The sequence below is a fragment of the Ostrea edulis genome, chromosome 1, assembly GCF_947568905.1.
Source record: "Ostrea edulis chromosome 1, xbOstEdul1.1, whole genome shotgun sequence".
Lineage (NCBI taxonomy): Eukaryota > Metazoa > Mollusca > Bivalvia > Ostreida > Ostreidae > Ostrea > Ostrea edulis.
In genome coordinates, this window is record NC_079164.1 from 54,557,151 (window position 1) to 54,581,437 (window position 24,287).

General features: G+C 36.3%; 2 protein-coding genes across 2 annotated transcripts; both read right to left on the reverse strand.

Annotated features, from left to right (window-relative positions):
• Positions 1–202: 202 nt before the first annotated feature.
• On the reverse strand, positions 203–5,149 carry LOC125664899 (uncharacterized). Its single transcript, XM_048897699.2, has 9 exons — positions 5,098–5,149; positions 4,748–4,882; positions 4,363–4,506; positions 4,017–4,100; positions 3,700–3,837; positions 2,867–3,100; positions 2,103–2,237; positions 1,164–1,290; positions 203–465 (listed from the first exon to the last, which is right to left on the reverse strand). Exons 1-9 carry the CDS (start codon positions 5,147–5,149, stop codon positions 327–329), a joined length of 1,188 nt encoding a protein of 395 aa, XP_048753656.2. The 3' UTR covers positions 203–326.
• Positions 5,150–17,656: 12,507 nt separating this feature from the next.
• LOC125664898 (uncharacterized) lies at positions 17,657–23,621 on the reverse strand. Its single transcript, XM_048897698.2, has 13 exons — positions 23,494–23,621; positions 23,313–23,392; positions 22,483–22,635; positions 21,839–21,964; positions 21,087–21,161; positions 20,761–20,904; positions 20,541–20,627; positions 20,178–20,324; positions 19,885–19,968; positions 19,592–19,687; positions 19,412–19,486; positions 18,133–18,184; positions 17,657–17,921 (listed from the first exon to the last, which is right to left on the reverse strand). Exons 2-13 carry the CDS (start codon positions 23,389–23,391, stop codon positions 17,795–17,797), a joined length of 1,245 nt encoding a protein of 414 aa, XP_048753655.2. The 5' UTR covers position 23,392; positions 23,494–23,621; the 3' UTR covers positions 17,657–17,794.
• Between the last annotated feature and the right edge of the window lie 666 nt (positions 23,622–24,287).

A 24,287-nucleotide genomic window follows, 5' to 3' on the forward strand; every position in this document is an offset into this window, starting at 1 on the left:
GCAAAAAAAAATCGTGTAAAGCCAATTGAGACGTTCCAAAGGGGTCATCTCGTTACTCATCCGTGTCGTTACTTCCCATTTTGCCTGAAATTGCCTAATCATGTCATAAAATCGCAAGTAAACAGCGGGCGAACATACAATGTACATGTAGCATGACGTGTGTGTGGCGGGTGGGGTAGTGGGGGTGAATGAAATTCAGTAACATTTTCAATAATAATTTATTCAACAATACACATTTAGACATGTGTTAACTTTTCTTCCGGTGTATTTCAATAGAGGCCAGGGTGCCGACTTCATGCGATCGAGGACGTCCGAGTAAACGTGGCCTAGTTCTCTTCATGATATTTGTGCATTAGAGCGCTCAACATTGGTGACCTAGCCATGACAGGTCTTCCAGTCTCCAGGGCCTCGATGCGGCGTTGCAGCATTCCATTTTTGGCAATCAGGCTCTTGGCCAGAGTACGACTGTAAAATACAAGAATTAATGCTTATGGATAACACATTATTTTGCATGCTTTCAGAGGGAGGAACAGCAATTTGTTGTGCATAAGTAGGATTATGATAATATCTATGCAAATTATGGAAATACACAAAAATTATTTCGTATGATCGAAACTAAATACATTTAACGAACCCCTCTTCTCAGCGAGGTTCGGTAACAAATCACACAGAAAAACTGCACAATGAACGACCTTAAGTTTGAACATTACTTAGGAAAAATAGATACTCAAATATGTATGTTATGGAATTTTTGTCCCCGAAGGGACGGAGTACCTTAATTTTCAACTTTACTGAGGGAAAGTAGATACTCTAACAATTTGTAAGTGTTAATCATTACAAAAGCACATTAATATTTCATGGGTTTCCCCCACACTCATTCTTGTATTATGGTCTACTTGATCTACTTATTGAAACTTAATGCAATGTCATGATGAAGTCAAAATCCCATATCCTTTTTCACAACATACAACTGCAGAGTGTGGTAGACCAAAATACAATAAAAGTCTAAACAAAATGTCCAAAGCTGTTAATCTCCAAAACTGTTAATCTATAAAGCTGTAGGGGGCCAATTCGATAAGTGCAATTACACAGACCACCAAAGAAAGACGTACTAGTATTGAGTAGAACATTAACTATTAGTGTAGAAATGTTGCTGTACTTACTAGTGCAGAAGATCTTGTAGGATCTCGCTAACTTCCTCCTCGGATGAGAAATAATTGGCAGGCATGCCGACATTCGTGGGCCTGTCTCCACCGTCAACATTGATCTCAAGGTTCAAGGTCAGAGGAGCTGTGAATGAAATTGAGGGTTTTTTTTCCATCAAAACTCCAACAATTTTAATGTTATAGCAATTTTGAATAGATGTGTTTTTCTTCCGGATTTAGGCGCTTTTCGCGCTGACCGTGAAGCGTTAATCTCCGTACCGATGATAAATGACTATACAGTAATTAAAGATGGTCATCATTTGTACCGAAAATTCACTAAAAGTGTATGGTTCACTTAATTTGGTCCCTCAAAAACGCAACAAAAACAAAATCACTAAATGAATTTCTTGAGATTTTTTAAAAACTTTAATTCTTAAGTGAGAGAGCAATGAATGTGTTAATCACCATTTTGCGCAATGTCTTGTAACATGACACCACAGCTAATACATGTAATCGTCTGCTGTCGTTTTTTCTTTCACCGAAAATACCATTTAAATCCCCCCCCCCCCCCCATAAGATAGAGTAGCTTCGTGAACAAGAATAATATTACGAAAATGTAGTAAAAATAGGAATCTTGTTCACAAACTCGTTCTATATTTGCGGACAGGAAAATGATACGAAATTGTGCACTTTTTCATCAAAATCCGTAAAAGGACGTCATATTTTGGGAGTACCAACAATTTCTTCAAAATGGCATAGATAAGAAAATAAATAAAATATTGAAATTTTAAAACTCACTTTAAAGAACCAAATTATACATATGGTATATTTAGTATATCTAGTCCTTTTACAATCTCCTATACATGTTTGTTGATAATTTCTTGTAAAAAAGCATGACAAAACTGAGTCAAAATATTTTTTTTTTGAATTCTTCAACTGAAATCAAATGTGACCTACCACCGTACTGGGGACCGGGTCCCATGGGGACAGGTTGGACACTGGGCATGGATTGAGCCATCAGCATGTCCTGTATCATGGGCCAATACTCCTGGGCCTTCTCCATGATGTAGGGTATAAGTTTGTTGGGTTCGTCTGTGATAAATTGAGACTTGCAATGAAAACTAAACTAGGAATGGATGGAAGTCTAATCATGATTAGAATTTAGAATTTTTTGTATGCATTATTTCTAGAATAAAACAAGATGTATTTGTGAAACACTGATGCCCCCCGTATGACAGCGAGGTAATTCTGTTCTTGTCACAAGGAATACACTTGTGAAGTATGAAAGCCCTAGTACTAATCGTTCAAAACTTATGACTTAGTTTAGAATTGTTTTCAAAAATAGGTCAGACTCCAAGGTGAAGGTCAAGCAAAAATTTTGCTACCTAACGAAGGTAATACACATGTAAAATATGAAAGGCCTATCACCAACCATTCAAAAGTGAAGGCTAAGGTTAAAGTTTTTCAAAAGTAGGTCAAACTCCAAGTTCAAGGACACATTTTTGCTACATATTGAAAGGTCATGTCACAAGAAAATTTAATACACATGCGAAATATGAAAGCCCTAGCACCATCTTTTCAAAAAGTTTCTGCAGACAAACAGACGGACAGATGAAAAAAATATGCGCCCCCGAATCTCTGATTACGGGAGCATAAAAAAGATACATTTTATATCTCAGTATAAAGATGATGAAAGAGAAAAATTATTTGAAGCAACATACCAACTGGAACACCGAAAGCCCTCAGTTTTTCAATAATGTTGCTCCTAATGGAATCGAAATTGAACCCGTTGGAAAAATCGAATCCAAATTCTTTGGCTTTTTCGTAGGCGATTTCTCTCAGCTTCAATAGAGATTCTTCTGGATTTTCAGGATCGACATCAAACCCTTCGTCCCTCAGATCACTAATGATGTGCTTCACGATCATATGTTTGAACTCATTGTTGTCCATGTTGGCTGTAAAGGTATTCATGAAGTAATTTTCGGTCTTTTAATATTGAGTTTTAGAGGTCGAGAAATGTTTTGAAATATGTAGGGGGGGGGGGGGTAGACAAGGCTTTTACATTTCAAACGACATTTCGAGACCGAAGAGGTTATTCTGCAATATACATGAAAACAAGAACTTTATTTCTGTTCTGCTACGGCCCAGAAATATACAGCCGATCGTTCACCTACGAATTAAGTCACCGTGACGTCATGGCGTTTTCCGAAACAGACTGTTTCTGATGAAAAAAGTAAGATCGTATGGTATAACTAGACTAAGATCTATTTTGAAAAATATATCAATTATTTAGTTTGATGTTGACTGATTGTATCAACTAATTTGAATAAACGGTCCAAGAAAACATGTTTGTTTGCATCTGTATCGATCTCGGAATGTAGACGATTGATTTATACTGAATGGCAAATGTTCTTTAGTTATTCATAAATTTGTTTTGAAACATATATTTATTAATTTTTATGATTAAAAAATTTAATTATCAGTTATCAACTTTATTATTGTATTAGCAAAATACGAAGTGCAATCAATATGTGTATTACTTTTCTGTACTTACGTTCAACACCGTAAGACACTTTCATGTCTTCCAGAATTTCTTTTTTTAATTCCTCTGGGTTGCTGAGATCTATTCCTTGTTTCTCTAGGTCAGTCATGATCTTTTCCTTCAGCTTGTGAACGATGTCGCTGGTATCAACTATTTCAAGACAAAATTGGATGCGTTATTATCTCATGATTTTCAAATTTAGTTTATTTGAATAATTAAGTCATATAATAAATAAGCCAGCTCGGTACTTCTCACGTAGGAAAAGCATCAACTTAAAAATGTCAATGATGATATCAAACATACATTTAAAAACAATCAGAGGAACTCACCATCTTCAATCTCGATATCTAGGTCTCTCTGCACCTGTTTCAGCAGGTTCTTCTTCATTTGGGGAATGATTTCATTCAAATCGCCTGTATAGAGAAACCGTCCACAAATCATCTCTAGCATTTTAAAACCCGACCAAAAATATTCCACATTTTACGTCAAGTAGTTTTGTTAAAGCAACATTGGAACTTGCGAAAGTATCACTGAAGTCATTGTAGTGTGTACATGTATACACCATAACCAAACAAACAAATCAATACTTGTATTATTTTATTAAATCTGAGTTGATATAGTACTTAGTAATATTTTATCTGATATGATGACATTAATTACACATGCGATGGTCACCTTCAAATCCCATATTTTTAAAGACGTTTTTGACCTGGTCCACGTCAAAAGCGGTCTGATCTTTCACTTGGTCAGCGAGGGCACTCAGGTCCATGTCTTTGGGAAGCGTCTTTACCATTTCTTCAAGCTGAGTCTCGTCAACTCCTTTCGTTGTTAAACACAGCAAATTTCAATTTAGAATACTATAATAGCAGGGGATATTTCTCAAGTCCTCTAACTCTAATTTCAGAGAGAGAGAGAGAGAGAGAGAGAGAGAGAGAAAGATAATTCATTTTTCATTTAATGACAATCAAAATTACTCGTACCGGGTACATGTATTTATAAATATGTACAACAGAAAAGATAAAAAAAATAAAAATAGCCAGTTTGAACTGACAAAGCTCACCCATGCTCTGCATCATGTCCTTCATGTTGGGGGGAAGGTTCTTCAAGGCATCCTGTATTTTCTCGGGAGTCAAATCTTTCAGCATTTCGGGGTTGATATTTGACATCATGCTGGAGAGATCCATACCCCCAAACACTGTAACATTTTAGATGGTAGTCAGAAAGATCAAAATGTGTTTCCTTTATTTTCATTTCATATTTTGATTTACAGTTTTATGGAATTGATAAATTTTGCATCCATTGAAAAACAGTCCTAAGTATCTTACAAATGTAAAATTAATATTAATATGTTCTATATTTCAATCACAACTGCTTTTGTAATATTTAATGTTTTACGATCTGTAAACTTACTTTGACCGGTGGCAACAGTTGCCAGCACTCCAATGATTATAATCCGGATCATTTCTACAAATTTTCAAAATCATGAAAATTCAATTTTTAATGTCACAGTTTGTTTAGATCATTTATTGGCGGTTAATTGAATAAAAACCAATCTTTTAGGATAAAAAAAAATTCTGGTATGAAAATTTTTAATATGTTGGGGAAAAAACTATCTAACAAAATACCAACCACACAAATAATCAAACTAATACTTACTGCCTGTGAGTTCTAAAAGTAACTGCTCACTTTTCTTCCTTTTTCATTTTATATATCACGCCTTACATAAGATGACAGGAACATCTTGTCCCGGGTAACATGCGGATTACGGAAGGTGCACACAACTCGGGGGCATAGAGAACTACATGTGGCACACTGCAAGTTGCTCCTAGTCTGGCAGACGACTACCCTGCATCCGGGCTAGTCTGCAATTACGTCTCAGTCCGTAATTCACCGATTGAAATAAGATACCTGACCGTTTGCAACGTTGAGATTTTTAAATCTTATATTTCCTTGATGTTATGTAAAGGCACCATGAAACATGCTAAATGGTTTAAGAAAAGAAGCGCTAACGTTGTGGGGTGTTTGGGTGTGTGTGTGTTTTGTTTGTTTGTTGTTTTGTTTTTATTATTATTATTATTTTCTATCCCATTTCCCATTTTCCCTTTGATAATTTCATCATGAAAAAGAATGTTAGCTTCATTTCTTATCGTTTATTTAGAATATTAAAACAAGAAAACAAAAACATCAATATTATCTGTGATTAACATGACTAATATTTGAACCGTACATAACAACAAAAACAAAATGGCAGAGCAAGTCAACGAAGTAGTCCGAGTCACTGCGAATCAAATGGAAGGTACATTGTACAAATACAGAGTTTGAAATGAAGGAAGAGTGCAGGCGGTAACATGAAATATACTGCATGGTATTGGAAGAAATGTTCAGGACAGGTGAAAGTTATCTCAACTGAGGAAGCATGTTTGGAATTTGAATGGACGTGAATAATGCTAAAGACGAGGACAACCGAGCAACTTAAGCAAGTGTCAAACACTAACAGTAGTCAACGCCAGAGTCAGTGTCAAACACTAACAGTAGTCAACGCCAGAGTCAGTGTCAAACACTAACAGTAGTCAACGCTAGAGTCAGTGTCAAACACTAACAGTAGTCAACACCAGAGTCAGTGTCAAACACTAACAGTAGTCAACGCTAGAGTCAGTGTCAAACACTAACAGTAGTCAACACCAGAGTCAGTGTCAAACACTAACAGTAGTCAACGCTAGAGTCAGTGTCAAACACTAACAATAGTCAACGCCAGAGTCAGTGTCAAACACTAACAGTAGTCAACGCCAGAGTCAGTGTCAAACACTAACAGTAGTCAACGCTAGAGTCAGTGTCAAACACTAACATTAGTCAACGCCAGAGTCAGTGTCAAACACTAATAGTAGTCAACGCCAGAGTCAGTGTCAAACACTAACAGTAGTCAACGCTAGAGTCAGTGTCAAACACTAACAGTAGTCAACGCCAGAGTCAGTGTCAAACACTAACAGTAGTCAACACCAGAGTCAGTGTCAAACACTAACAGTAGTCAACGCTAGAGTCAGTGTCAAACACTAACAGTAGTCAACGCCAGAGTCAGTGTCAAACACTAACAGTAGTCAACGCCAGAGTCAGTGTCAAACACTAACAATAGTCAACGCCAGAGTCAGTGTCAAACACTAACAGTAGTCAACGCTAGAGTCAGTGTCAAACACTTAAAGTAGTCAACGCCAGAGTCAGTGTCAAACACTAACAGTAGTCAACGCCAGAGTCAGTGTCAAACACTAACAGTAGTCAACGCTAGAGTCAGTGTCAAACACTAACAGTAGTCAACGCCAGAGTCAGTGTCAAACACTAACAGTAGTCAACGCCAGAGTCAGTGTCAAATACTAACAGTAGTCAACGCTAGAGTCAGTGTCAAACACTAACAGTAGTCAACGCCAGAGTCAGTGTCAAACACTAACAGTAGTCAACGCTAGAGTCAGTGTCAAACACTAACAGTAGTCAACGCCAGAGTCAGTGTCAAACACTAACAGTAGTCAACGCTAGAGTCAGTGTCAAACACTAACAGTAGTCAACGCCAGAGTCAGTGTCAAACACTAACAGTAGTCAACGCCAGAGTCAGTGTCAAACACTAACAGTAGTCAACGCTAGAGTCAGTGTCAAACACTAACAGTAGTCAACGCCAGAGTCAGTGTCAAACACTAACAGTAGTCAACGCCAGAGTCAGTGTCAAACACTAACAGTAGTCAACGCCAGAGTCAGTGTCAAACACTAACAGTAGTCAACGCCAGAGTCAGTGTCAAACACTAACAGTAGTCAACGCCAGAGTCAGTGTCAAACACTAACAGTAGTCAACGCTAGAGTCAGTGTCAAACACTAACAGTAGTCAACGCCAGAGTCAGTGTCAAACACTAATAGTAGTCAACGCCAGAGTCAGTGTCAAACACTAACAGTAGTCAACGCTAGAGTCAGTGTCAAACACTAACAGTAGTCAACGCCAGAGTCAGTGTCAAACACTAACAGTAGTCAACACCAGAGTCAGTGTCAAACACTAACAGTAGTCAACGCTAGAGTCAGTGTCAAACACTAACAGTAGTCAACGCTAGAGTCAGTGTCAAACACTAACAGTAGTCAACACCAGAGTCAGTGTCAAACACTAACAGTAGTCAACGCTAGAGTCAGTGTCAAACACTAACAATAGTCAACGCCAGAGTCAGTGTCAAACACTAACAGTAGTCAACGCCAGAGTCAGTGTCAAACACTAACAGTAGTCAACGCTAGAGTCAGTGTCAAACACTAACATTAGTCAACGCCAGAGTCAGTGTCAAACACTAACAGTAGTCAACGCCAGAGTCAGTGTCAAACACTAACAGTAGTCAACGCTAGAGTCAGTGTCAAACACTAACAGTAGTCAACGCCAGAGTCAGTGTCAAACACTAACAGTAGTCAACACCAGAGTCAGTGTCAAACACTAACAGTAGTCAACGCTAGAGTCAGTGTCAAACACTAACAGTAGTCAACGCCAGAGTCAGTGTCAAACACTAACAGTAGTCAACGCCAGAGTCAGTGTCAAACACTAACAATAGTCAACGCCAGAGTCAGTGTCAAACACTAACAGTAGTCAACGCTAGAGTCAGTGTCAAACACTTAAAGTAGTCAACGCCAGAGTCAGTGTCAAACACTAACAGTAGTCAACGCCAGAGTCAGTGTCAAACACTAACAATAGTCAACGCTAGAGTCAGTGTCAAACACTAACAGTAGTCAACGCCAGAGTCAGTGTCAAACACTAACAGTAGTCAACGCCAGAGTCAGTGTCAAATACTAACAGTAGTCAACGCTAGAGTCAGTGTCAAACACTAACAGTAGTCAACGCCAGAGTCAGTGTCAAACACTAACAGTAGTCAACGCTAGAGTCAGTGTCAAACACTAACAGTAGTCAACGCCAGAGTCAGTGTCAAACACTAACAGTAGTCAACGCTAGAGTCAGTGTCAAACACTAACAGTAGTCAACGCCAGAGTCAGTGTCAAACACTAACAGTAGTCAACGCCAGAGTCAGTGTCAAATACTAACAGTAGTCAACGCTAGAGTCAGTGTCAAACACTAACAGTAGTCAACGCCAGAGTCAGTGTCAAACACTAACAGTAGTCAACGCCAGAGTCAGTGTCAAACACTAACAGTAGTCAACGCCAGAGTCAGTGTCAAACACTAACAGTAGTCAACGCCAGAGTCAGTGTCAAACACTAACAGTAGTCAACGCCAGAGTCAGTGTCAAACACTAACAATAGTCAACGCCAGAGTCAGTGTCAAACACTAACAGTAGTCAACGCCAGAGTCAGTGTCAAACACTAACAGTAGTCAACGCCAGAGTCAGTGTCAAACACTAACAGTAGTCAACGCCAGAGTCAGTGTCAAACACTAACAGTAGTCAACGCAAGAGTCAGAGTCATTCCCGGATCATTCTCATTACGAGCATTGCTATAGAAAGACATATAGTTTTGTAACTCGATTAATAATCAATAACATAATTTACGTAGTCAGATATCTGTCGACTTTTTAATATCAGCAGTGCTACATGACTGCAGAATTTGAAATACGGTTTAAAAGAGAAAACTAACATTTAAGATTAATAAATGCCAAAGATTATGTTCTAAAATGGAAGCAAAGGTCAAATAGATGATGTGCTTTCATAAAGCAGTCAAATCTTATCAAGAGATATACATATACAAAAATATAAAGTAAAGCTGGATAAGTCTATTCTTAATTGTAACGAAGAAATTATTTCAGGCTACTTTTTTAATATTGAGCGCATTTAATCGAGAAAGTGGGGTTTATGCCAACGTATCGTGCTTATAAGCAAATTTTACTCTTTTCAAACGTAAAACTTTGCCTAAAACACGTAATGTCAATCCGAAAACATGAGCTATATTTCCTTGATCCGGAAGGTACATGTATGCCTAGTGCGCTTGCGTAATGTAGTTTAAGACTTTCGGGTAGTATATTCGAGAGGCGCTATTATCAACAGTGAAGAGGGCCGAAAAGATATTGCTGTTTTTACAGCAATCACGCCAACAAATATGTTTATGTTAAAACCTCACTGATTATCCAAGGCAACATAGCAGCTTTGTTTGTTTCCAAATATCATAACAGAAAACATGTTGAAGTGTAAAAGTTGTCATTTATTTAAAACAAATATGTTAACGTTATTAAAAAATCACAATGCATATGTTTCCTTTATACACGTGAAAAAACAAACTTTGCATGTAAAAAATAATTGCTAGCGCCCTCGGGACGTTATTTAAAAATCACAATGCATATGTTTCCTTCATACACATGAAAAAACAAACTTTGCATGTAATAAATAATTGCTAGCGCCCTCGGGCGATAGCATATATGTCAGTGTTATTGTAGTCTGGTTCCCGAGGCCTTCAGGTGTGCAAGCACAGAAGGCCAGAAACTTACTTATCCCCCAACGAGTACATCTGAGAGTGGTAACCCCCACTCCCACCCCCTCGGACCACACCTATGAATAATAATTTATATCAATCGAGCAATATTCAACAAATGAAAAATGATTTTGATTTCATTACCTATTTTACTGCATTTTGAATAATCATTTGAGATAAACAATCCTAGCTGCATGCTGCACATGTACTGATGATTTGCAGAGTGGACACGTCCAGTTACTTTGGATAGAGTTACCCAAACATTGTAATCTGGTTTATTTTTGAAAGAGTCGGTTGGTAGTTGTGGACTAACTTTAAATAGCCCTGATAAAACAGTGATTTCGAGCGTTGATTTCCTAATTTATATAATTGGGGGGGGGGGGGGGGGGGGGGGGGGGGGGGGGGGTAGACCATGATATAATGCAAGATCAATGTATACACACGTCAATCATCGTGAAAACCCGAGCTTTGAGCTGAGTTACCACCATCTTTTGAGAATCAGTAGTTCTGTTCTGATTTAATACGAAATAAGTATGTCAGTCATTATTGGAGACATTTGTAAACAAGTGAATGTCTGATTTACAATTTGATTTTTAAAATTCTTGAGTCCCCCCCCCCCCCCCCCCCCCCCCCCCCCGAAAAATAACACCTCTGACTCGATCAAGAAATCTTTAAATTTTTGTTTCCATTATCATTTCCTTACCCTCTCGTAGAAATAGCTTAAACTGTTTTTGATTTCAGCATCCATACTCAACATAACACATAAAATATTGCAGTTTGATTGTGTTACTACCCGGAAGTTGTCATATTGACACTACATGGCAGAAGGATACTTAGTAATCCGTAACCTATCCGCCGAAAGATTTGTGCTTCGACAATGTCAAAATCATGCAAAAAGTAGGCACATTTACTCTTTTCTATCAGATAAGAGTTTCACTTGTATTATTTATTACGTGCATTTACTTCGAGATAAAAGAACTACTATCGTGTGACCCCGGGTCCTACTTGAGAGTTTAGAATACAAAGAGAGATAACTCACGTTTTCAAACAGGCCTATAACGCATAAATTACACGTTTATTCACGAAAGTTTTGCGTTATAACGCAAAATTTACGCATTTATTTGCGAAAGTTTTGCGTTATAACGCAAAACGTTCGCGTTTTAACACAATTTTTTTCTCAGCCAAGAATGAGGTCAATGCACTTTAATACATAATTCAATGATATTTCGTGAATGAGACGTTCAATCACTTGTAGAAATACTAGAATGATACATTCTTTTTACTGTAAATATAAAAGTTGGTCTGGTTTTTCAAACACACTTGATAGTTTTTCCTATATACTTGGGTATCTGTAAAAATCTTGTTGAAATCCTTTGCAAATTTCTGTTCAGTTACATCTGCCTGTCATTCCCCAATAAATTCTCTTTGTGAGATTAAATGATATATAAGAATATAATCTTCATATTGGATGCTAGAATGAGATGGCTTTTTCTTGTTAATTTCCTGTTTGTCGTATTATTAAGATTTATGTCCCACCGTGACAGACAATCTGTTTTGCTGTGACTTATTTCCCTGTATTTCATAGACTCATGTATTTTGTCGTTCACAAATATAAAACACGCACTGTAGATGTCATCAATCCCAGCAACAAGTGATGACCACTATGCAAAAGACAAGTATTTTTTACTTTGTATTTAGGTAGTTGTAACCACTAATGATACATTAATAGGGTGTCGCAATGATGGAGGAATGTGTTTTATATACTTAATTTCCATTGAAATCCATTGCTTGTCATTTGCTACAAAAAAGATACGTTGTGATATACTGCACATTACACGTTTGTCCCCGTATGAATACTTCCACTGTGTATTCTGCTTCTGTACGCGTATGAATACATACACTGTACATTACACGTCTGTCCGCGTATGACTACATACACTGTATATCCCGCGTCTGTCTGCGTATGAATAGATACACTGTATATTACACGTCTGTCCGCGTATGAGTACATACACTGTGTATTCTGCGTCTGTACGCGTATGAATACATACACTGTACATTACGCGTCTGTCCGCGTATGAATACATACACTGTATATCCCGCGTTTGTCCTCGTATGAATAGATACACTGTATATTACACATCTGTCCGCGTATGAATACATACACTGTACATTACACGTCTGTCCGCGTATGAATACATACACTGTACATTACACATCTATCCGCGTATGAATACATACACTGTGCATTATGCGTCTGTCCGCGTATGTATAGATACACCGTACATTACACGCATGAATACATACACTGTACATTCCGCGTATTAATAGATACACTGTACATTACGCGTCTGTCCGCGTATGAATACATACACTGTACATTTCGCGTCTGTCCGTGTATGAATAGATACACTGTGCATTCCGCGTATGAATAGATACTGTACATTCCGCGTATGAATAGATACACTGTACATTACACGTCTGTCCGCGTATGTATAGGTGCACAGTACAAGACACGTATGAATAGATACACTGTATATTCCACGTATGAATAGATACACTGTACATTCCGCGTATGAACACACACACTGTACATTACACGTCTGTCCGCGTATGAATACATACACTGTGCATTCCGCGTCTGTCTGCGTATTATTGTGAATTACGTGGTATAAATATAATAAAGAGGGCCCATTTAGTGCAGTAACTACATGAGTCGCTCACCATAGGTTGAGTTGTACGGATCTCCGAGATGATCGTCTCTAAAGGTCTGGTCTATGACTTGAATACAACTAACTTGACAGCTAATCAGTATCAGGAATGTCGAGCCCGATCATAATAACATCGAATATTACTACATTTCTCCCCGTTTTATTTAAAAGGAGTGTGGATTATAAAACCGCCTAATATTGTTCCACTGATTAAAACTGTTTATTAAACACCTTATTTATATTTGCATAACTGTAAACAATCAGAGAATTCGACTGTAAACAGCATCGCCTACATGTGTTTATATGATTAAAAGATACATACACATACATACAAAACCACTGTAATAAAAATACATAAACCTAAGCTTAAGATAATGTATTTTGTTTGATTTTCAATCGGAAGTCCATTATCTACATCTGATAAATGACCCACATCATCAATACCAATTACCACCAATGTAAAAGACTTACATTTTCCCCCTGAAAACTTTTAGAAAGTTCTTGTGGACTGGGAGGGTTTACAATGTCTGACCTAATATCAATATCAGGTATAAAAGTCTCTACCATGTTAAAAGTGTATTAGGATAATGGTAACTATATACTGAATTGAAGGATAAAATGTGTAAATATCTACATATAATAAATATAAAATATCAAAATATGCATACAACCTACATGTTCTAGTGATGTCTATATTCAACACTACAGGTTACAGCATAAATTGCATTAAACATATATAATACTGCTATCAGCCTAAAATGAAGATTATCTTAAAATATCTGGGGTTTTTTTTTTTACTATTATTATTTTTAATTGAGTGTTGACCTTTCTATGTACACACATGCAGACCTCAGGTTCAAAATTACACTCTTTAAAATTCATATATTACATGTAAAATATTAGGACTATGCACATATTCTGTCAAAATCTGACAACTGTACACACATTCTCCTTCTAATTCTTCAATATTATAATTTCTTTTTTGTATCTCTCTCTCTCTCCAGTTCACTTATAATATCTTCTCTTTTTCTCATCTCTTCTTGGTGTTCCTCAGATCTTTCTCACTACTTTGGGCTTTCTCTATGAATGTTTCATTCACTTGATGTTGTGTGTCAACAGAAGTAGATTCAATGTTTGTTTGTTGTGTACCTACTTCTTGTTGGAACCTTGAATCTATCTTAATAACGCCCTGATCTAATAAAGGGTCCCAAAGTGTGCTTGGAATGTTCTGAATAATTTTCAGATCTTCCAATACTAGTTTTCCCTTGATTTTGCGCTGAGCAATGATTGCCTTAGCTCTTCTTTCCCCAATTCCAGTAATTGATAACAGATCTTCAAACGATGCTTTATTTATATCAATGGGAGAACTAGTGGGGGTAGCCATGATTTTATTTACTACATAAATAAAAAGCATACTCAAAGAAAATTATGTGGGTAGTCCTGATTGATTTTTTACCCTTCTAGCCTACACAAAAATATATGGACTATTTCCTAACAAAGGTATGTATTGATTAAGTCATCAGACACTCCGACGACGAAATCGAGGGTATGCTTGTTGAAAAATATGTTCATGTAGGCTATAAACAATGAAAAAAAAATACACAAAGAAAGTACAAAAAATACACACACAAAATACCACGTAATAATATTTAAATAATTCCCAGTGTATGATTTACGCCAAGAATAAGATATCCCAGTGTAACATTTTACACCAAGACAAATTTGGCGCCAAAGTAAACGATCGGCGTGATTTTATAAAACCGACTTCTGACACCAATGTTGTGAATTACGTGGTATAAATATAACAAAGAGTGTCCAGTTAGTGCAGTAACTACATGAGTCGCTCACCATAGCCTGAGTTGTACGGATCTCCGAGATGATCGTTTCTAGAGGTCTGGTCTGGTCTGTGACTTGAATACAACTAACTTGACAGCTGATCAGTATCGGAAATGTCGAGCCCGATCTTAATAACATCGAATATTACTACATTATTAATATATACACTGTGCATCCCGCGTATGAATACATACAGTGTGCATTCTGCGTCTGTCCGCGTACGTATATATACACTGTACATTACACGTCTGTCCGCGTATGAATACATACACTGTATATTCCGCGTATGAATACATACACTGTACATTACACGTCTGTCCGCGTATGAATACATACACTGTATATTCCGTGTCTGTCGGCATATGTATAGATACACTGTACATTACACGTCTGTCTGTGTATCAACACATACACTGTACATTCCGCGTATGAATACATACACTGTACATTCTGCGTCTGTCCGCCTATGAATAGATGCATTGTACATTCCGCGTCTGTCTGTGTATCAACACATACACTGTACATTCCGCGTATGAATACATACACTGGGCATTCTGCGTCTGTTCGCGTATGTATAGATATACTGTACATTCTGCGTCTGTCTGCGTATGTATAGATATACTGTACATTCTGCGTCTGTCTGCGTATGAATACATACACTGTACATTCTGCGCCTGTCCACGTATGAATACATACACTGTACATTCTGCGCCTGTCCACGTATGAATACATGCACTGTACATTCCACGTCTGTCCACGTATGAATACATACACTGTACATTCCACGTCTGTCCACGTATGAATACATACACTGTACATTACACGTCTGTCCGCGTATGAATACATACACTGTACATTACACGTCTGTCCGCGTATGAATACATACACTGTATATAACACGTCTGTCTGCGTATGAATACATACACTGTATATTACACGTCTGTCCGCGTATGAATAGATACACTGTACATTCCACGTATTTTGCGGCATTATTGATATGCTTGGAAATATTCTCTAGTTTAATTTTTTCACCTTTTTTTTTTTAATAGATAAAATAAATAATGCTTATCTGTAATATAATTTTTTTTTTATGATGGTTTTATTTTATGCGTTTAGAATATTTGTCCTTCTTGAACTATTTCCCATCACCGTTGTTCAAATATGGAAATTATAACTAAATTTGGAGACACGTCAAGGTCAGGTGATTTTCAGCTGTTACGTAACTGAAAGTACATTTATTTATATTTTAAAAGAATATAGAAAATATATTTTTTGAATAATGAATGCCTCTCTTTGGTTTGTTAAACAGGAGATGAGGGTCGCAAAACATTGCAGAAAAATTTGCATAAGCTAACGCGGCATTTTATTACTTATATGATATTAATGTTAAGGCTGAACATATAACTACAGCGTAGTGCCGTTTTCTCCAACTTTTAAGAAACCTAAAACATTTATTACAAAACAGCTGGACATAAATTCTATTCCTGATTTTTAAAACTTTTACCAACAATTGTTGAAATCTGACTAATAAAACTTTAACATTCACTTTTGATATTCAGTTTCCTTATATACTCCTTTGTTAGAGTGGAACAAAAACCTTTAGTGTGGTGTTCTTACAGTCATATAATATGTGTATGGTTTAGGGGGAAAGGACACTGAAACCATAAACTACATATATTTATGCTGTTTGTGGTGTGAAAGTTACTATAAATTGAATCTTAATAAGTTTATGAATATGATTTAGAACAGTGGTTGTTTTCAATGAATTGTATAGTAAAATAAATAAAAGTTTACGCTGTAGTTAATTCATATTTTCCAGTTTCGCTTTTCTGGAGATGATCGCTTCTGAGACTTGAGCAACACTTGCTCAGATCTATTAAACCTCATTTAGATAAATTCTATTTACTCTTTAATATTAACAACAATAAAATAACAATAAACCGATATTGTCATTTTATTGATTTATAATTCTTCAGCTGTGTTTTCATTTACATCATGTTGAAATGTGTCCTTTCTGCAATTTCAAACTTTAAAAGGGAAGGAAACCCAAAAACTTTTAACATGATAAATGATAGGATCAATTAAATGATAAAGATTTGTCATACTATTCTGTTGTTGTACGGTCTAGATAAGCTTCAGTACTAATTAAAAACGTTAGAAATTGAAATTCCGGCTATCTATAGAGGCTGTCATGATGTGGAACTCTTTTGTATTCAAGACCACAAATGTCAATAATTTTGACGTAACACTGTTTCGGTTTTGAGGAGATTCTAAGATCATCAAAGATGTGCATGTCGAAGATTTTACGAATAAATAGGTTGATGCCATCCTGTCAAGCAATTAATTACACTGATGCGAAGGGGGGATGTGTAAAAAGGTTGGGGTTTTTTCTTTCGAAATTCCTGACTCTACCAAGTCAGACTATGTAAACTGTAGATTCATCATTTACGTAATGACAAGTTGAGGTTTGAGACATTTGTATGAAGAAATGTGTACCGTCTGTCTCGACTGGACTTAACGTCTTTTCTTAATTTCTTATTGCGAAAGAACGGGCTCAAGTCATGTTTACAGTGTAATTGCTGATGAAATAAACCGGAACTGATGATGTGACGTCGTAAATTAAACTTCAATGGCCACTCTCTTAGCGGCAGGTAATTAAAAATATATAATAGATTAATATTGATTTAAATGTTAAGCAAGGATTTTTATTGTTGAAGACTGTCATTTACGATATCAGTAATACCTTATTCATAAAAGCAACAATGTGGTTAGGGTTGTCTTTCCCTTTAAAGAAATTGCCGGAAAATGTCAATTTGAAAGTAGTGAATGCTATATTACACTATCAATGTTTCGATAACGAGCGGCAAACTAATTGCGCGGATCAAATGGCCTGATTTTACATTTGTAATTAAGATTGTTGCAAATGTCGCTAAAGGTATTCAATTCACCAATTTCTAAATCTTAAGTCGTGAATTTTTTTTCTTCAAAAAATCACCAAATTTGGTTCACAAAATTTTATTGACGATGTGAAAAGATGAATCCTAACATTAGTTTTTATCAACACGTGTTGTTTGTTGTTCTGGTTGGAGCTGCAGGTCTTCATTACATGTCTCTCTCGCTCCATTTCCTTCTCTTTCTTATTCCTCCGACCTAGCCATGATAGCGGATATCATGGGAGACCTTGACATGACTGGTCTCTCCAAGGACATCAGGCGGTGTTGAAGCATCTGGTTCTCTGCGATCAGTCTTTTGGCCATGTGACGGCTGCCAAAGAATCTCTAGCATATAGCTCGCACAAGTTGAGTGAATAATTAAAGCAGGTATTTTTCCATCTCATTCAAGGCTACCAATTAGTCATATATATATAGCAGGGAAGTTACTTACTAGTGACTGTGAGTCGCTGAAATATTGCTAAAATATCACCAATTAGGTGAGAGAAAACAAAAATGCAAAATCAAATTAAAACATCACTTACTAGTGAATGAGGTCCTGGAACATCTCCATCATTTCCTCTTGCTCGTTATACTCTGAAAATATAAGTCAACACTAAAACTTAATTTGGAAATGTCGGAATACCTGTATAGGAAATACAAGTAATCAAATATCTATTTCACACAAAAATCATTTTATGTGCAAATCTTGCTCGGGAGATTGAAGATTGCACCAGTTGTTTTAAGATTTTGAAAATACTTGAGGGCATGGACTGCGACGCCTTACGCCAGCATACTTCATGGAGCGTGTTAGCATTTTCAAAAACAAAATATATTTTTGATATTTACATTCTACTTTCATTCCTGTCGTATTTCCCAGTCGTTAAAATAGTTGTACTATATTTATCAAAATTCATGTGCACATTGTTCTCATCTGCATCGCATTCATAAGGAAATGGCTCACATTACAGTTGGTAAAGATATTGAAAGCAAAAACAATGGAAATGGAAATATCTTTAAATGTATGTAAACCGCTTTACCTTTGGTCATTACCTCTTACAACAATATAGAAACATCATATCTGGTCAAAGTTTCATGTCAAGGTCAAAAATTTAATTTTAACTCTATCCATAATTACAACACAAAATTTAGTCAAGTGGAAAGTCAAGATCAAAACTCTTTGATTCAAGGTCAGTTTTGCTGATTTTAAAAATGCCCACGTTCGAGGACATTCATTGTTCACAAATATATTTTGTATCTTTGGTGAAGTGAATAGGGTAAAAGGGAGGGGCAGAGAGTGAATAGGGTAAAAGGAAGGGACAGAGAGTGTTTGGACATGGGAGGAGGGAGGGGGAGACCTGGTCTGGAGGTTATAAAACTGGTTTAGTACGTTTTCATACTCAAACTCGAACTCCGTGCTCAAAATCATACTCATTCTCAAAAGTAAAGGTTATAAAAGTTTTATAAAATTATTATCGTACTCAAATGGAGTACATGCTCAAGATTTTTCGAGTATGTTTTGGAGCTTGCTCAACCTTATACTCAAAACTAACATGACTGAGTTTGAGTATGAGTATGGTAAAAGTTTTATAACCTCCAGGCCAGGAAGGGAACAGGAAATGAAGGAAGAGAACAGAGTTGGGAGGAAAATAAGGGGCCGAGAAAAATTGTTCCTTGCTTCCCAATCTTTTGCACTGCTTATATGAATGTAGCTACATCTTTCACTTTTACACCTTAGTTGACAATTATTCATACATAGCTTATTAGTGACAGTAAATTCTCTATTATAATTGTGGATTGAAATTTTGCAGCAATGTGACTCACGGTATCTTCCACCAAAGCTTGACTCGTCATTATCACCGTCAATGTTCACCTCGAGGTTAAGAGTCAAGGGCATGGCTGTAATTTTAAATCAATTTCATTATAAATTTGAAATGTATGAAGATGGAGACATTGACAAAATTTTAGATGTACAGTTGTGAATATTTTCAGGGGATACCATACCGAATGGTGGGCGTTGGACAGGCATGGCGTGCATGATTGGCACAGGTCGCATCTGGGGGATCATCTGAGGCACCATTTGTGGAACAACTTGGGGCTCTGAAAAAGGAACATTTTACGTCTTCTATAATATACATTTCTTATTTAAAAGTACTGAGTTTAGATCTATAAAAGCAAATTTCAGATATTCGATATGATGCTCCAGGGATTTCGATAATACTGCCCTAAATGTAGTCCGCTTTTCTGAAAGATTCTTCTCCATGCTCACTAACCAATCGCTTGATTCCAGTACTTACGCATGCTATTCATGAATTCCATGATGAGTGGCTGATATTCCTGGAATTTCTCCATCAGGTAAGGGATTAGTTTCTCTTGGTCGTCTGAAACAACAATAAAGATAATTCTAATGGTGATTTTCGTCTCTATGGTGTTTAATTGGAGTTTATATGCGACTCTTCAAAAGAAAAACACCGACTATGTGTATAGAGTCCACCAGGCATATCATAATTTTGAGTTACAGATAATTTTTAGCTAATCGAAAGATTTGATGAGAATCATTATTCTTTTTAGATAAGAAGCATGTATTTACCAACAGGAACTCCCTTCTCTCTCATCACTCCCATGATCTTTTCCTTGATTTCGGGCCATTCCATCTGCTCATTGATCTCAAAGCCGTAGTTCTTAGCCATCTCGAAAGCCATGGATTTCAGCTTCAAAATGGCCTCTTTTGGCTCCTCTGTTAAAGGAACCAGTAGCTACGTATAGTACTAAAACATGCCACTTCCATTTGTAGTTTATAAATACAGCGTGTGTGTTAAACAGACGACAACTACTATGCATCGCAGTTCGGTAGATATTTTCAATATATTTATTCGTGTAAATATTTTAGCCTTAAATTTCAATGATGTTATGTACTCTTATTAAGAATCACGAATTGCATGTAGATCATTACCAGGGTTGATGTCAAATCCTTCCTGTTGGAGGTTAATCAGAACGTCCTTGAGGACCATCTGTCTGAATTCCTCGTCCTCCATGTCGGCTGCAAATTCACATACAATGTACACACAACTGGTATTAATTCATGAAATCAAATTGAAATTGTTTATTCTTTCAAGAGTTTAATTTAGCTTCTGCATGAGTTAATGACTAAAACCTCGACATTATTCACTCACGAGAGACTCCAAAATAAGCTTTGGCTCTCTGGATGATTGATTTTTTGGTTTTCTCGGGATCTTCGGGGTCAATATCGACTCCTTCCTCCTTCAGACGGTCAATGGCTACCTGCTTTAGTTTGCCCACGACGGACTCTTCATCATCTATATATATATATATAAATAATTCAATAAAAAAGCAGGAAAATATGCAGTTCCAAAATATATTTAAATCAATAAAAAAGCAATGTATATATATATATATAAAGAATCATCTTTAAGACGTTTCCCAGACATACCTTCTCTTATTTTTAAACAGTTAGATTTAAGATTATGAGAGAACGTACCGTTGTCAACATCAATTCCGAAATCATCCTTGAACTTAGTTTTCAGCTCACCGATAATCTGGGGTAGTTCATCAACTGAAATTTAGCCCTACAAATGAATTTCTTTTTCGCTTCCCACCTCATTATTTTGACATATGTGTAGGAAGGTAAGAAAAACATTCTTGTTGGGATAGGCAAATTAAAATGTGAAGGAGTAACATCTGATTAGCAAATCACCTTTATTGAGGTTTTTGAGAGCTTACACTAAATTTTAGTCCACTAGCAACAATAAAAACTCCAAAATTTCTTGAAAGCAGTTTGAAATGAAAAAAAAAAATCCTCTATTCAAAAAATAGCGATAGAAATTTTCTTAAAGATTACTTTATACTAAATCTGCACTTTTTCAATTTCAAAATATTGTTGTACACATCTTCCACTTTTCATTCTCTGGTGTAGTTAGAGGTTTTCGAAAATTCTAGCAACGCAAACGTAAATAACAGTGCAAAGTACATTTTCATTGTGTTGGTTTGCTAATGAATATAGGCTTAAATTTTTAATGAATGAACGTTCTATCCATCCATTGGGCTGATCCACAAAAAGGGTGACGTAATCATTTTCAAAGGAGGACGAGTTCATCGGTGGAAAATTCAACTCGTGCCCGTGGTGAGATTCCCTAGGGGGGGGGGGGGGATTAGGTTTCGGGTGTTGTTTGAAGAGAGAGAGGGGAGGGGGGAGATTCAACATTTGCAATCCTAAGTGAAGATTTCGCTGACCTGGAATGCCCATCCCTTCCAGAGCAGACTTGGTGCCACTTAATTTTTGGGTCATCATGCCGGTGAGCACTTTAGGGTCCTTGGGCATCATCTTGACGGCCTGTTCAGCCTGTTCTTTTGAGATTCCTGAAAATTAATTGACGGGTATTTTCATTTACCGGTAAGTTATATTTTGAAGTATTTTAATCGATCAATCGTTGAATGATATAAATTCGGACATTACAAAGAATAGATTGAATATATTTAGGTAGGTGAATTCCTGAACATATCCCAGAAGAATTGGTTTGTTTGTTTGTTAACTTTTTACGTCCCAAATGAGAATTTTTCATTCATGGAGAGACGTTACCAGCTGTAGATGAAATTGTTTAAAGCCGAAGTAATGAGGGCGCTCTTTTGTACCAAACCCAATCGTGACACTGGACTCCGAAAGACCAGTGACTTTCACTTCTATTGCCGGGAACCAGTCACTACACATGTTCCTGGTTGCAAAGCGAGTGTCATCTTTAGACTAATGTGACCGGTCAAATTACATAATGAACGAAATGACATTGATATAAAGAGATAGTCCAAATTACATAATGAATGAAATACCATTGATTTAAAGAGATAGTCCAAATTACATTTGAAGTACAAGGGTAGCTTACCCATGCTCTGCATCATTTTCTGCATTTGGGGGCTTTCTAGGGCCTCGTTAATTTTTTCGGGGGTAAGATTTTTCATAGCATCCTCGATAGCCCCTGGTGGCATGTTCTGCATGAGCTGTTGCATGTTTCCAAGGTTCCCCATGAGACCGGACACTGTAAAAAAAAAAATATAGGATTTTTTTTTTCAAAGTCTTTCAAAACTCAATGCATTGATCGAAATTTGACAAACATCTTTCTGAATTCTCTAGGATAAAGAAAGGAAATAGAATGAAAACTTAAGTGATTTGAAACAAAAAATCCCAACGAAATGACTGTATTCAAATATATATATATATTGTTTGTTAACTTTTTACGTCCCAAATTTTTCATTTCATTCATATATATATATATATATATATATATATATATATATATATATATATATATAAAGCACTAAAAATGACCAACGACACGAACAATAGTGAATTGTCAAATTTTCAGGACAACCCGTCCCTTCCTCAGGACGATCGAATATTTACATAGAAAAGAAAACTAAATAGAAAAGGAAACTAAAACTACAACTAAACTACAAAAGCTGATAACAAACAAAACGTCTACATATTAAAATTATTGAGTGTAATATGTGGCAATAGAAAAGTCTGTTCCCATCGAGCGTCAAGACAGATCTGAAATATATATATATATATATATATATATATATATATATATATATATATATATATTAGTGGGAAAAAGAAAACCATGCTGTACTGAAGTGTTTTACTACATATTGGTCACGTTTGTTACTGATACACCAAAATATTAGCAGGGTTACAAAGCTCTCAACTTACTGGCTCCCAGGTTCAAGCCTCCCAGATTCATGCCGAAAGCCACAGAGGCTAAGGCCCCTACAAGTACTAATCTAAGCATTCTGAAATAACAATGATGAAACGCATATTAAAATTTTCCAAGGGAAACAATATTGAAGTATCAAATCACAATCCACAGAAATATGAAAACGTGTTAACGTACTTCTCGTTTGACTAAATGTTCAGGTCTTACTGAATCAAGTTGGCGCAATACATATACCCTATAAAGTGTCACGTGACAAAGGATTAATGACAAAACCAAAAGAGACTATGAGTAAATACGTGTCGAATATTGTTTGGGTTCTTACTTGGATCCGAACCTATCTGGCCCCAGGTAAAAACGAGAGAACGCACGCTGGTTGGTTATTTCGGAATCCAAACATTTTGGGTGTAATCGTCAACTTTCTGTACACGAACTGACTAATCTTAGTATCCAATTACATTGAATTATGTACTATGATTTATCATCAGGGTTCATAATACACGTTGCTATTTTTCCAATGATAAATGACTTTCGTTCAGTGTATGCTGGAATATGGAAAGATAGCATATACATATATAGATAAAGGAAGTGATTATTTACTCCTTTGACATTCTGTAATCATAAGGCTTGCAAACGCTCATCAGAATATATATATATAATATATATATATATATATATATATATATATATATATATATATATATATATAATATATATATAATTGTAATCCAAATTTTGCAAATTTTAAAAATGTTTACTTCTAATGGTAATATATTCGTTAAATTATTCCCTTATCTGTAAATTTTATATTTGTATTCTAATGTTGTGATTACCTATATTGTTCAGTTCATAGTATGATTAATTCATTACGTTTTTCTGAACTATGATGCTTCAAATATTCACAATGGTTCTGCAATATCAAAATTCTTCTACTAAATGCGAAAAGACCGGGAATTTCTCGCCAGGAAGTATAC

Excerpts from the sequence above, each read along its gene's own strand:
- LOC125664899 (XM_048897699.2), bottom strand. The coding sequence starts at position 5,149 with ATGATCCGGATTATAATCATTGGAGTGCTGGCAACTGTTGCCACCGGT. Across the intron at positions 3,101-3,699 it reads AGTGTCTTACGGTGTTGAAC|CCAACATGGACAACAATGAG; the intron begins GTAAGTACAGAA and ends ATACCTTTACAG. Across the intron at positions 2,238-2,866 it reads GGCTTTCGGTGTTCCAGTTG|ACGAACCCAACAAACTTATA; the intron begins GTATGTTGCTTC and ends AATTTATCACAG.
- LOC125664898 (XM_048897698.2), bottom strand. The coding sequence starts at position 23,391 with ATGCTTAGATTAGTACTTGTAGGGGCCTTAGCCTCTGTGGCTTTCGGC. Across the intron at positions 21,965-22,482 it reads GAAAATGATGCAGAGCATGG|GAATCTCAAAAGAACAGGCT; the intron begins GTAAGCTACCCT and ends ATTAATTTTCAG. Across the intron at positions 20,628-20,760 it reads AGCTTATTTTGGAGTCTCTC|CCGACATGGAGGACGAGGAA; the intron begins GTGAGTGAATAA and ends GTGAATTTGCAG.